General features: G+C 38.3%; 1 protein-coding gene across 1 annotated transcript in view; it reads left to right on the top strand.

Annotated features, from left to right (window-relative positions):
• Positions 1–14,099, top strand: part of FRYL (FRY like transcription coactivator) — a 148,507-nt gene that overhangs the window by 81,471 nt on the left and 52,937 nt on the right. The window contains exons 26-34 of the mRNA XM_054582148.1: positions 380–552; positions 2,111–2,271; positions 2,821–2,931; positions 3,780–3,934; positions 4,204–4,303; positions 5,649–5,817; positions 8,112–8,371; positions 10,023–10,163; positions 12,392–12,560. Of these exons, the coding sequence (XP_054438123.1) occupies positions 380–552; positions 2,111–2,271; positions 2,821–2,931; positions 3,780–3,934; positions 4,204–4,303; positions 5,649–5,817; positions 8,112–8,371; positions 10,023–10,163; positions 12,392–12,560 (1,439 nt within the window). The remainder of the gene's footprint in view (positions 1–379; positions 553–2,110; positions 2,272–2,820; positions 2,932–3,779; positions 3,935–4,203; positions 4,304–5,648; positions 5,818–8,111; positions 8,372–10,022; positions 10,164–12,391; positions 12,561–14,099) is intronic.

Below are 14,099 nucleotides of genomic sequence, written 5' to 3'. Positions count from 1 at the left end.
GCAAGAAGCACCATTTATTTTTATATCTAAGTAAGCCAAGCATGTGTTCATTTAATCTTTGTATATTGAATTGCACACTACCATGACCTAGTGGAGTTCTGATTTTGATTACTAGGAATTTATTTTTATTTAAATTTATAGTTTAAAATCACATTTTCTGTACTAGCTGGTGTGGCTCAGTGGATTGAGCACCTGCCTGTGAACCAAAGAGTCACAGGTTCAGTTCCCAGTCTGGGCACATGCCTGGGTTACAGGCCAGGTCCCAGCAGAGGGTGCATGAAATGCAGCCACACATTGATGTTTCTCTCCCTCTTTTTCTCTCTCTAAAAATAAATAAAATCTTTTAAAAAATAAATCACATTTTCTTCAATATTTTCAGTGCAAGTGGTGGCCTTGATAATGAAACACATTTCCTGAACAACACTTTATTGGAATATGTAGACTTAACTAGACAACTCCTGGAATCAGAAAACGAAAAGGACTCGGACACATTGAAGGATATACGATGCCATTTTAGTGCCTTAGTGGCGAATATCATTCAGAACGTTCCAGGTATGATTTTTCGTTTCTTAAACCATTGCTGAGTATTAAAGGACCATCCTAGTTTTTCCTTTCCTGCGGTTCTGTAATCTAAGTTGATAAAGCAGCTTGTGAACATACTGGGAAAATGTGCTAGCATTACATGGATGGCAAGAATGTTTTACTTTTGAATTAACGTCGGTGGTTAGAAATCAAAAAGCAGCCAGCATAAATTTTCAACAGCCAAGCCAATAACACAAAAATTTGAAGAAGTCAATAAAATAAGCTCTTTGGACAAACTTGTTTTAGATGCAATGAGCAAAAATCATAATGCCCTAAATGATTGTTGAGGATAGAATGAATGAATACTTTTGAACAATGGATAGGATATAGGCCATAGATTTAAAGGACAAGAATACAGTGTTAGTGATTAATTTTTTAACAGATGTGTGCCTATTATTGAGCACATACTATATGTCAGGTACTGGTTTAAACATTAGAAATATAGATACATGCAAATTATATTGGAAAAAAATCAAATTCTTTCTAAGCTAAAGACAAAAGTGTGACTCCAGTCTTTGGCAAACAATGTAAATACAATGTTTCTTTTTGTTTCTAGAAAAAAATTAAAGTTGTTACCTTAAAAAGTATAGGCAGTTAACTTTTAAAGTTAAGAGCACAGCTGTATTTTATAAAAGGGTCCAGTTAGCACTACTTTAGGTACGTTATTGTCAAGTGCAGGAACTCTATTTTGAACTTTTGGGGCAAATAATACTATTTAAAGGAAAAGAACATTTTTTCCTTCTAAATTTTCTCATCTAAACCTCACTAATGTAAAGATATTGTGTAGTCCATTACTAAACACTTGTATACAACTCCCACATTGATTCATTATGGTATTGTTGCATTTCTTCAACAAGGATTGATGTGAAGAATTTACAGACTAGGATTTTAAAGTGGAAAGGATCTTTGGAGATCTCCTAAATCAGTGATTTTCAAATTATGCCATCTCCTCTGGCGCCATCAGCAAGAGGCAGCAGAATGGGTTTGGACTCCAGGCCTCACACCTTACTTCAAATAGATCAGCTGCCCTTTTGTTTGTTTTGTACGTTGAGATGCCACATAAGGATCCTTTTATAAAGACAGCTGCAGTGGTGAAAACACACACAGTTTAACAGTAATGTATCGAGTCCAAAGCCCTCTCTTACCAACCAACCAAGACCCAGAGGTGTCGTGTTCATGATGTCCTAGCCAAGCTGCCCATGTAGCCAGTGCCAGCCCCGGGGGAAGCGGACTCCCTGTTCTGTCGCCCCCCCCCCCCCCCCCCACAGCATAGTCCCCCCCCGCCCCCCCCACAAACTCTGCTTGCCGCGTGCTTCCTCTTGGGTAGTGGCTGCATCGTGATATAGCCTGCAGCCTTGTCACTGTGACTTGCATATATGTAAATGATTTCTGTCTCTTTGGAGGTTTTTAAGTTAAAATGAAAACTTTTAAAAATAATATTATATCTTCAATAACAAACAAATTAAAATGCATGTTAAGGTAGAAAGAAATGGAATTGAGTTGTTCTCCATCTATTTTTTCTTTACAGTGAACCAGAGAAGAAGTATTTTTCCTCAACAGAGCCTTCGTCACAGTCTGTTTATGCTGTTCAGTCACTGGGCAGGTCCTTTTAGCATCATGTTTACTCCCTTGGACAGATACAGTGATAGGAATATGCAAATTAACAGACATCAGTACTGTGCACTAAAGGTATTTACTTAGAAATCTGGTTGCCTTTTGCTTAAGAGTGTAATTAAATTTTTTTGCCTCTCAGTGTCTAATATTGTAAAAAGGCTAGGGATCTCTTTTGAGAACCTGAGAGTATTAGAATATATATATATATGCTTGCTGTAGTCAAACATTTACACTGTAAGTTTATTTAAACACATAAAACACAATGCAAAAGAATTTCAGCATCTACCAAAAATTTGAGTGCCATTGCCTTGACTCAAAAAAGTAAAGGTCACCTCAAGGGAATACCTATTTTTCCTGTTTAAGGGCTTGCTCTTGCTTATTTTTTTCTTCTTCTTTTGCAGTACAGTTCAAACTCCATGTCTGATTTGGTACCATGATACTTACTGCTCAAAATAGATTACTTACTTTAAAAAATGACTATTAACGCTTTTCTTTGTAAAGAAAAAAATTAATGATATTGTGGCTACATATGCACGAGTTAAAATACCCTGCCTCTTCTCATTAAACAGCCAACATTTAACCTCTTAAATGTTTTAAATGTAATTCTGATATTATTGTTTGAAGGCTATGTCTGCTGTGCTATGTTGTGGCCCTGTTGCAGATAATGTAGGACTTTCGTCAGATGGCTATTTGTACAAATGGCTGGATAACATTTTGGATTCTCTGGACAAAAAGGTAATTATTTGTAATTCCCTTAATATTTCCTAATTGTCATTGCATTATTTGGAATGATTGTGTGGCCCACTGAAAATAAGCCTTTTAAAAAACAACATGGGTTAGAATTATATGCAGAAAACATGTAAAATTAAATAGGATGCCATAACCTAAGAAATTTCTGATTCTTATTTATTACACATGCATCTGATCATTTTGATGTCCTTTTATGTCACAGGATTAATACCATAGTATGTATATGTGTCACAATAGGGTTCTAAGTTTATAAACAAAACATTTGCATGGATGCATTGAGCCCCAAGGAAGAAGCCTGTTACTTGCTGCACTTAATTTCTTGTTTCTGACGGCTCTTCAGTCACTCACTCGTCCTTGCCCTCTCAACTCTGTGCCCCTCGCTCTTGCACAGTACACACGCCCAGGCCGCACAATTTAAAGTAGGTCTGAGATTTTCCCCCCCCCCAAGACTAATTTTTCTGTTGGGTTATCAAAAACAAAAATAAAACTTGATAAAAATAACTGGAGAGGTTAATAACTCACTTTTCCAAAAGCACTTAATCACTGTTCCTATTCATCCCCTGCCCCTGGGGCTCTGCTGGAGGAGAAAATTGTCCTGCTAAGTCTTGTGTAAAGTGCTGGAGACCACGTTTAATTTATCTGGGTCACTTTTTTCTACTGGCTGAATAAAATGAGAAGGAGTTGAGCAAAAAGAGACTGAGTTTTGTGATTACATGCAGTAAATATACATACGACATTGTTTTAATGAAATGTAGAGAAGTACATTTTGATATGACAGAGAGCTGAATGATACGCAGCTCTCTATCCTGAGCAGTTCTGTGCCCTTGCCGTAGGTCCATCAGCTGGGCTGTGAAGCAGTGACGTTACTGCTGGAGCTGAACCCGGATCAGAGCAACCTGATGTACTGGGCTGTGGACCGATGTTACACTGGGTCGAAGAGGGTGGCAGCCGGCTGCTTTAAAGCCATAGCTAATGTGTTCCAGAACAGGTACTCACTCTGATGCTGGTTTTTATATTTTATTCAGTTTTATTTTTCAATTTCCATTTGAATTTAGAAATACTAAGCTTTAACAAAATGTTAACCAAAATAAAGGTAATGGTAATCATGCATTTGCCCCTTTAGCCTTATAAAAACGCAGCCGCCTCATGGGCTTAGCGGCTGCACACTTGCAGTCTTGCCCTTTTGTACATCATATTAATTAACTTGTGTGAAAGCCTCTAAACGTTATTTACCTAACATGTGAACTTTGTCCCTAGGGATTATCAGTGTGACACAGTGATGCTCCTAAATCTGATACTGTTTAAAGCAGCTGATTCTTCTCGAAGTATCTATGAAGTTGCTATGCAACTTTTGCAGGTGTGTAAACAAATGTTAATTAAAATCTTTATACTCAGGACTTAATGAAGCAGAACAGTCTCTTCCTGCCTTGAAAGTATACTAATATTCAGCTTTTTTTTTTTAATAGTAACGTATAGTATCAATTTCTGAAGATCATGAAAGAGAAGATCTGAAAGAGAAGGCAAATATGGGCCATTTGAATCTATAAATAATACAAACTGTTCAAAGTCTTATAGAGGGATTATATATATTACCCCACACACACCTGTGTGTGCCTGTGTATGTATGCCAGTACTTACAAAAATTGAGTGGTCAGGGCTGTGTGATTGTTAACTATTTCTGTTCAGATAAGAATGTGAGCCAAAACTTCTTTTTTTAAAGAACCAAGTGAAAAGTAATTACCTCTTTTATGATAACCTTGTATAATTTTCCTTTGTCAGGCTGAGAAATACAACCTAGAAAGTTAACTTGCCAAGCATGAATATATCATTATTATACAATACTTAACTAATGGATAATAGGTTGAGGTTCTTTACTCTTTATCAAGGGCTAAGAATGGGATTCAAGTAGACACTGATTTTGCCAAAGGGTTTGACGCGGTCCTGACGCTGGTAGGGACCATCTCGGGAATTACACCCTAATGTCTTCATCAATTGAGGAGAAAGTTCCGCGGGGCTGGGTGAAGGGATTTAGAAGTACTAACTGGTAGTTACAAGATAGTCAGGGGATGGCAAGTAAAGTGTAGGGAGCATAGTAAACAATATTGTAAAAACGGTGTATGGTGCCAGGCGAGTGCTGGAAATACTGGGGGGACCGCTTTCCAAAGCATACGATTGTCTAATCGCTAGGCTGTACACGGGAAACCAATACAAAATAATGTTGAATGTAAACTCTAATCGAAAAAATAAAATTTAGAAAAAGAAACTTCAGTCATGTAGCTCTTTACATAGTATAACGTCAAAAGAATTTTTAGTTTATATTCCATATTTAATGTGTGATTAACCAATATCTGTTCGAAGATTTGTTTTCACTATATACATGTTTTATACAGTCATATTTTTGAACTGGAAAGTGGTGAATCTTTTTCAAGTAATTTTATATTAAGTTGTTGAAGTTATTTGCAGACTGTGCTACTAACCCAAGACATTGCCGTTAAACACAAGGAATATAATGCCTTGTAAGTGGTTATAGATCTTTTGCCAACATTTACTGGAATTTGAAATTAACATGTAAGATACTTTGTAATATATGTAACTATAACTTTTAAACTGGAATCTGTCTTGGGAGGTTTTATTTTTTTTAATTATAGCTGAAATTTAGAGGACCCATAAAATCTTGAATTGATGAAATTGCATTCCTGTAGATCTTGGAACCGAAGATGTTTCGCTATGCTCACAAACTGGAGGTCCAGAGAACAGATGGAGTACTCAGCCAGCTGTCTCCTCTGCCACATCTGTATTCTGTCTCCTATTATCAGTTGTCTGAGGAATTAGCAAGGGCATATCCTGAGCTAACTCTCGCCATATTCTCAGGTATGGTCATCGAACTGGTTAGTAGTTTTTCTTTTTTAACAATCATTTCTATAAAACTGCTTTTAGGAAGTTTTAAATATTTGGAAGTTTAGGTTGACTCGAAACAAAACATAAGAGAATTTTTACGTAAGAGAACTTTTTCTTTAATAAGAATTCTTAATGCTAATCTATTGTGATATTCAGGTGTCTTAATAATGAAGTCTTTACAGCACCTCTTATTTTTTCTCACTTTGCCCCTCCTTCTCTGCTCTACCCAGCAAAAAACAAACAAAAAAACAAAAGTGTAGGGAGTGGTCTTCACAGGTAATTTAAAAATATTTCTTGTCCTGGCTGGTGTGGCTCAGTGGATTGAGCACCGGCCTGCTAACCAAAAGGTCCCTGGTTTAATTTCCTGTCAGGCCACATGCCCGGGTTGCGGGCCAGGTCCCCGGTTGGGGCTGTGCAAGAGGCAACCGATTGATGTATCTCTTGCACATTGATGTTTCTTTCCCTGTCTTTCTCCCTCCCTTCCCCTCTCCCTAAAAGTAAATAAATAAAATATTTTTTAAAAAAATATTTCTTTAGTAGACGTAGGACTTCATGAATCTTCTAGTATGTGTTTTATCTTACACTGGCCTGTCTTTATAATAACAAGGGGATTGTGCTCGCTTCCGTAGCACGTACACTGAATAACACAGACGATACAGGTTTCTTTCTGCAAGAAAAACCTCTAACCATAGGGGAAGGCCCTGTACTACCTTAAGCAAAACTATTGCTAGGACCTCACATTTCTTTCGGTCCAGTTTCCTTTGCCTGAAACCAACAAATGTTCCTGCCAGGGTTTCTGAAACATCTTTCATTTGGCCCAAATGCAGGCACGTGCCCTGACTGGGAATCAAACCTGCGATCTTTCTGTCCACATGGCAATGCTCAACCAACTGAGCTATACCAGCCACAGCAAGGCAACTACTTTTGGTGTCTTCTTTTTGCAGAATAATAAATTAAGGATCAGTGGTTGACAGGTTGGCTCTTGGTCAGGCAGCTTGTATAGGGTAGAGCTGGGATTCAAACCCAGGTATTCGTGACTGCAGAGCCAGATTCCAAATCTCCGAGCTTCCATGTTCACTCCTTCTAATGAGTAAATCAGTAACATGTAAATATAGGCAAAGGGGGTGGGGTAAAGAGAAAGAAGATTTTTACTTAAAGTGATATCTGGAAATTAAGTGGTGTATAAAAACTTATGGGCTTTGGAGTCAGCCTTGTGTTTGGCTCCTCTGCTACTTGATCACTGCCAGACCTCGGGCACGTTCACTCTCGGTCCACCTCACAGGTTTGTCATGAGCATCCAATGAGATGACTGTAAAAGTAACAGGTACACATAGCAATCTCCACTGGATAGGACCAAAATACGTGAGATTCTTCATGGGTCAATTTAAATAAATATCCATGTATAAAGATTGTCTCTTATCTTACGATTACATTTATTGTGTTAAAAAGCCCATGTTATAAAATTTATCACAGTTGCTTTAACTGTACAGTTCAGTAGTGTTAAGTATACTTACCTTGTCATGAAATCTCTAGAAAATTTGTCCTGCAGAACTGAAACTCGACCCACTAAAGAATGACCCTGTTTCCCCTTCCCCTAGGCCCTGGTCACCACCACTCTACTTTCCATATAAGTAGAATCATACAGTATTTATTTTTGTCCTGACTGGTGTATTTCACTTAATATAATGTCCTCAGTGTTTGCCCATGTTCAGCCAGTGACAAATCCCCTTCCTTTTCAAGGCTGCCTGGTGTTCCATTATATGTATATACTGCATGATGTATATTCATTCATCCGTTCGATGGACATTTGGGTCATTTCAGCTCTTGGCTAGTGTGAATAATACAGCTGTGAACACGGATGAGCTAATATCCTTTTGAGACCCTGCCGTCGGTCCCCGAAGTGGGATTGCTAGACCGCGTGGTAGTTCTATTTTTACTTTTCGGAGGAGCCCTTATACTGTCTTCTATGGTGGTTGCACCATCTTATATATAGTCCCACCAGCAGTGTGCAAACATTTATTTAGCTTAACCACCAAAGGTATTTTATATAAAAAGTAAGAATGTGATATATGTTAGCTGTTAATGTTCTTTATGATGCCATCAAGGTCAAATTTTTTAGGAGGGGAAACAGTACTCATAATTTTTAAATAGAATCAATAAAATCTGGCTTCCTGTTCTTTAAGATTGATATGTTGAAATTAATTACAAATCAAAGGAAAGACAAATTATATCAGTTGTTCCATCTTTCATCCTGTTTTTGATTATAGAAATAAGCCAGAGGATTCAGACAGCTCACCCTGCTGGGAGGCAGGTAATGCTGCACTACCTGTTACCGTGGATGAACAACATCGAGCTGGTAGATTTAAAACCTTTGCCCACAGCAAGGCGACTTGATGAAGATGAAGATGATTCCTTAAAAGACCGAGAACTAATGGTGACTAGCAGGCGCTGGTTACGAGGAGAAGGCTGGGGATCCCCACAAGCCACTGCAATGGTTTTGAACAATCTGATGTACATGACAGCAAAGGTAAAATGGGTTTGTATTTGCATTTGCCGCACAGAATTACGGAGTTAAGAGGAGTAAATGAGGTTAGAAATAGACAAAGACATTAGGTAATCCTGTGGTAACCAAACAAATATGCATTATAAATTCCTCTCTCTTAAAAAAGGCAACGTCTCATTAGATATAAAATATCTTCTTGGAGGGGGGCTAAAATCATATGTAATTACAGTCATGCGCCACCTAGTGACAGGACTACGTTCTGAGAAATTCACTGTTGGGCCATTTCATTGTTTTTGAACATCATGGAGTGCACTTACACAAACCTAGGTGGTATATAGCCTGCTACATGCCTAGGCTGTATGGTACAGCCTATGGCTCCTAGGCTACCAGCCCGTGCAGCATGTTACTCTGCAGAACAACATGAGATTAAATCAAGTACAGGAGATACAGTAAATATGGGATATATGAGGCTGCTGCTGGTGTAACAGTGTACAGTTTTACAGCAAACTTTTTTTAATAAGTAGAGGTACACTCTAAAGCGATGGTAAAAAGTATAGTAAATACATAAACCAGCAACATAGTTGTTTATTATCAAGTATTACATACTGTACATAATTGTACGAGGTCTATCCGGAAAAAGTCCAGCCATTGTTAATATAACAAGAACAGTTTGTGCAACATCGATGTAACCAGGCCACCCAAGAAGAGTAGACTGGAATGTGCATTTGTGAACAGTGACGACTTCACTGTACTAGTCGGTGGGGGAAGGAGACGCCACTGAGTGAGCATGTGTACTGTGTGCCCATCGCATTCAAAATCACTCAGCAAGTAGAGCAATGAGTCCTCATCAGATTTTGTGTTAAGCTGGAACATTCCTCTGTGGAAATATTCAGATGATTCAGAAGGCTGCAGTTACAGGTAACTGGTAATTGGCGGCTTCATTACAACCTTCCCTCTCATGTATCACGTCTCATGCAGAGTTTTTTGGCGAAACATCAAATCACCCAACTCAACCCCACTACAGCCCAGATTTGGTGTCCTATAACTTCTGGCTTTTTCCAAAACTAAAATCACCTTTGAAAGGGAAGAGATTTTAGACTATCAATGAGATCCAGAAAAATACGATGGGGCAGCTAATGGCGATTGGGAGAACTGTGTGAGGCTCCAACATGCCTACTTTGAAGGGAACTGAGGCATCGTTGTCCTGTGTACAGTATTTCTTGTATCTCGTATCTTCTCCAAAAAAAGACTCTATTTTTCATATTACGTGGCTGGATACCTTCTGGGCAGACCTTGTACGAGCCACTCTTACATACCACTGTCAGCACAGTAGGTGTACTTACACCAGCATCCCCACAAACCCGTGAGTAGCGGGTTGTACTACAGTGTTACGATGTTATGACAGTGACATGACTAGGCAATAGGGGTTTTTGGTTCCAATATAATCTTATTGGACCGCCATCGTATGTATGGCCTGTCATTGATCGAAACGTCGTTTTGCAGTGCATGACTGTAATGTTATTTATGTTTAGATTTTGTTGAAAGAAATGATTATTCCTCTAAAGTATGGAAAAGATTAAAGCTGTAAAACATTTTCCAGTGTTTCATGATGTAACAAGTATGGTACCTAATAGACAGCCTTTACTGAAATACTTGCTGTGTTTCCTGCACTTAGTATGGTGACGAGCTGGCGTGGTCGGAGATGGAGAACGTGTGGACCACACTTGCAGATGGCTGGCCGAAAAACCTGAAAATAATTTTGCATTTTTTGATCAGCATTTGTGGAGTGAATAGTGAACCAAGCCTCTTGCCTTACGTATGTATTCAAGTTCATTCAATGTTTCAATGGTGCCTTGTAATGTTAGAGTATAGGCCTCAGTAGACCAGCAGAGGCAAAGGAGGGCCAGGATAAGGACACTCAGAAAAGAGCACATGAATTCATTCATTGACTCATTTAACAAGTATCAGTGGCAAGGTGCTCTTATTACAGGCCAGGGTCTCTTCTAGATTCTGGGCATTATAATCTGATGGGTGATACAGGTTGTATTTACTTTTTACTTATGTAATGACTAAATCAGCAATTTAATGAAATCCAGCTGTGATAGGGCTACAAAGGAAAACCACAGAGAACCGAGAGTGACTAACCTTGGAACTGCAGATGTCCGGGAGGAATAGAGATGGTGCTCAAGAGAAAGTGATATTGAAGCGTAGACCAGAAAAACAGTTTTTGCTAGGCCGGTGCTGGCATTGGGATATTAGAACAAGCTGGTAAGCCAGAGCTCAACGTCTCTAGAATTGTGCCTAAAACTTCTGGAAGCAAGGGAAAGCTTGATTAGAGATATACAGGGAAGAATAAAATAGTCTTTTCCTTCTAGGGAGGACAGCAATCTTCAAATTAAGAGAATATGAAACTATCAAATATGTATGTGTATATACACATGAATGCAAACACATGTGTATATGTGTAGATACAGTTATCAATCACATGGCAGCATCTCCTAAAAATACGTTCCAGAGAATACTATCACTGCAGAACATTGCCCTAGAAGTTCTTACAGATCATACATTTTTTAGGAGTCTTTTTTTTTTTAATTTCATTGATTTGAGAGGGAGAAATATCAATTTGTTCCCCTTATTTATGCATTCATTGGTTGATTCTTGTACGTGCCCTGACCAGGAATCGAACCTGCAACCCAGGCCTATCAGGGCAGTGCTCTAACCAGCTGAGCTACCCAGCCAGAACCAAGTCCTAGTTTAAACAAACCATTTAATTGCTTTGCTTTACCCAGCATTTCCCAAGTTAACTCGATTACTGAAAGCATTGTTCTGAAGGCATGTCATTGAGAAGCACATTGAGCAAGGCAGATGTGGTACAAAATGGCATGATCCCACGTTACCTCTCTGACCATCAGGCTCCCTGCCCTTAAGCCGTGCTGACCCCTTGCTGTCCTGTCATCACACCATGGCTTTCTACCTTGGGGCCTTTGCACTTACTTTTCTCACGTACTTCACGTATGGAAAAGATTAAAGCTGTAAAACATTTTCCAGTGTAGAAACGTGAAAACAGGGAGTTAGCGAGGAGAGCAGGTTGGACAGGCAAGGAGCTGTGGGTAGGAAGTCAGTTGCCTGTGGGTAAGCATTGTAAGACTTCTGGTGTGGCAGAGTAGTGCTTGTGTTAAGATTTCTCCAGAGGTTCCATGAAGCAGAGCTTCTCACGCGTGTGTGCGCATGCGTATCATCTGGGGATCTTGTTCTGGTTCCGATTCTGGAGGTGGGAGTTGGGCCTGAGATTCTGTGTTTCTAGCAAGTTCCCAGATGACGGCTATGTTGCTAGGACCACATTTTGAGTAGTAAGGACAAAAGCAGGGGAAACATACATATAATGTATACTATTGAAATTTTTTCACTTAACTTATACTATGTACTAGTTATTTTTACAGTGCTTTATACATCTTAACTTGTTTAACCCTAACAGCCATATGAAGTTGGCGCTATTGTCCCCATTTTGCAGAAGGGAAAACTGAGAGTATTTTTCCAGCTTAAACAGCTAGTGTTAGATCTACATTCCAATCCAGGCTGTGTAATTTGAGTTCAGTTTAGTTCTAGATTAATCACTACTCTATACTGCTGGGTTGAATATAGAGAATGAGAAGGCAGAATAAAAGATAAATCCTGGGTTTGAAGGCTGCCTGACTAAAAATAAGAAGAAAACTTGGGATGATATTAATTAAAAATTTTTCCATTAAAAAATAAACATTTTTATAAGAAAGCAATTATCTTTTGCTTTAAAAAAAACAAGCAAAAATGTGAAGGAAGTAGGTAATGTTGTAGAAACCATTAATATATTCAGGTCATTCTAATATGATATCAATATAATATTGAGGGTTAGAGGGAGGATAGTATTTATAAAGCTGACTAATTGATGTCTTATTGCTGATCGATGTTGTATTCAAATATAAAATGGAACTTCCTCCGATAAAAATTGTCTTGACAAATTTATGAAAACTTTCGCTTTTTCTTTCTCGAATGATTTCTTTGTGACAGGTGAAGAAAGTTATTGTATACTTAGGTAGAGACAAAACAATGCAGTTGCTGGAAGAACTGGTGAGTGAACTACAGCTGACTGACCCTGTCAGTTCCGGGGTCACTCACATGGATAATCCCCCCTACTACCGCATCACTTCCAGCTATAAAATCCCTTCTGTCACCTCAGGTGAGACGTTATTTACAACTGATTCCTTTGTCTCAAAAGAGAAGCTTTACCTAATTGATCATTCTGGCAAGAGTTTCCTTTAAACACCATCAAAACAAAAGCAAACATGAGTCATGCGTGGTAATTACCTTGGTAATATTTTGTAAATCCTCATATGAGTAAAGAAATATGTCAATGTAAGGGTTCTTAATGTTACAAAGGGAAACATTTATATGCTTCTTTAGAAGCAGACTATAAATTATTATGTTACAGAATTCATTTTAATTAATATATAAGGATATCTAAATTATTATGTTACAGAAATACATGCTTATGAGTCTGTAATAAAAGATTTTGTGATAAAAAAGGGGCTGTTGTGCTGGTCCCTGGACATATGCACATATATTATAGTTACAATATTTTGAATTGAAGAAACTATGTCCCTGGGGGAATAACCAGTGGAAATTGATGTACTATTTGGGCTATTGTAGATTACATTATTATGAAACTCTTTGTCATTCAGTTTATATTAAATATTTTTTGCATGTTATTAACATATAATTAGAAATCTTTTATATCTTTTCAATTTGTTTTTTTGGTCATCTATTTTTATCTCAGACTTTTTGTTCTACTTTCATAGGGGATTTCTAATAATGCTTCTATTGAATTTCCCATATCTGCCAGGGTGTTTTCAGTTCCAAAAAGTTTTTTATTTAATTAGAATTTCTTTTTTTTTTTAAGATTTTTATTTATTTGCTTTTTAGACAGAGGGGAAAGGAGGGAGAATGAGAGGGAGAAAAACATCAATGTGTGGTTACCTCTCTCGCCCTCCGCAATGGGGACTTGGCCTGCAACCCAGGCATGTGTCCTGACTGGGAATCGAACTGGCAACCCTTTGGTTCACAGTCCAGTGCTCAGTCCACTGAACCACACCAGCCAGGGCTAATTAGGATTTCTTTAGGAACATTCTGTTCATGTTTTATGGTTGACCTGTCTACTTCTATATCTGAGAAAGTTTTCTTCTCCTAGCAAAAGTTCCTATTTTCTCTACAGTGCTGTTTGTTTTGATTTGCCTTGGTAAAAGCTTTCCTCAAAAGCCTACCAATTCTAGGTCTGTCTTTTCATAAAGAGTAGAGTATTAAAAAGTCGATTGGATGTTCTGTAGATATATATATGGAACTTGGTGATTTTGTCGTTTATTGTACAATGATCTCATTCATGCAAGTGTCTATAGGTTTTTTCTATTGCAAAAATCAGGTTACCCAGACAAAACTCTACTAGTCATTGCCTAAAGTAGAGGGTATAGATACACACATACACACAGTGTAGTCTTTGAACCGTCTAGGAGTAAGGAGAGTGCAGGGGAAACAGTCTCAAATCTTAGTATGGATATTTTCAGTATTGCCCCTATTCTCAGTACGGTATTTCCTCCCTCAATTGAACACAGTGTGCCCCCGTCCAGAAATCTTCTGATTTGGTCTCAAGAGGCAGGGGGATAGCTCTTGGATACCAATTACTTCTGAAATAGATTTTCCTGCCACTTTTAGCACTCCCTTCAAC

The sequence above is a fragment of the Pteronotus mesoamericanus genome, unplaced genomic scaffold (assembly GCF_021234165.1).
Source record: "Pteronotus mesoamericanus isolate MK-2021 breed Mesoamerican mustached bat unplaced genomic scaffold, CSHL_Meso_final contig_68, whole genome shotgun sequence".
Classification (NCBI taxonomy): Eukaryota; Metazoa; Chordata; class Mammalia; order Chiroptera; family Mormoopidae; genus Pteronotus; species Pteronotus mesoamericanus.
Note: the sequence above shows the minus strand (reverse complement) of the source record. Positions and strands in the feature narration are given on the sequence as shown.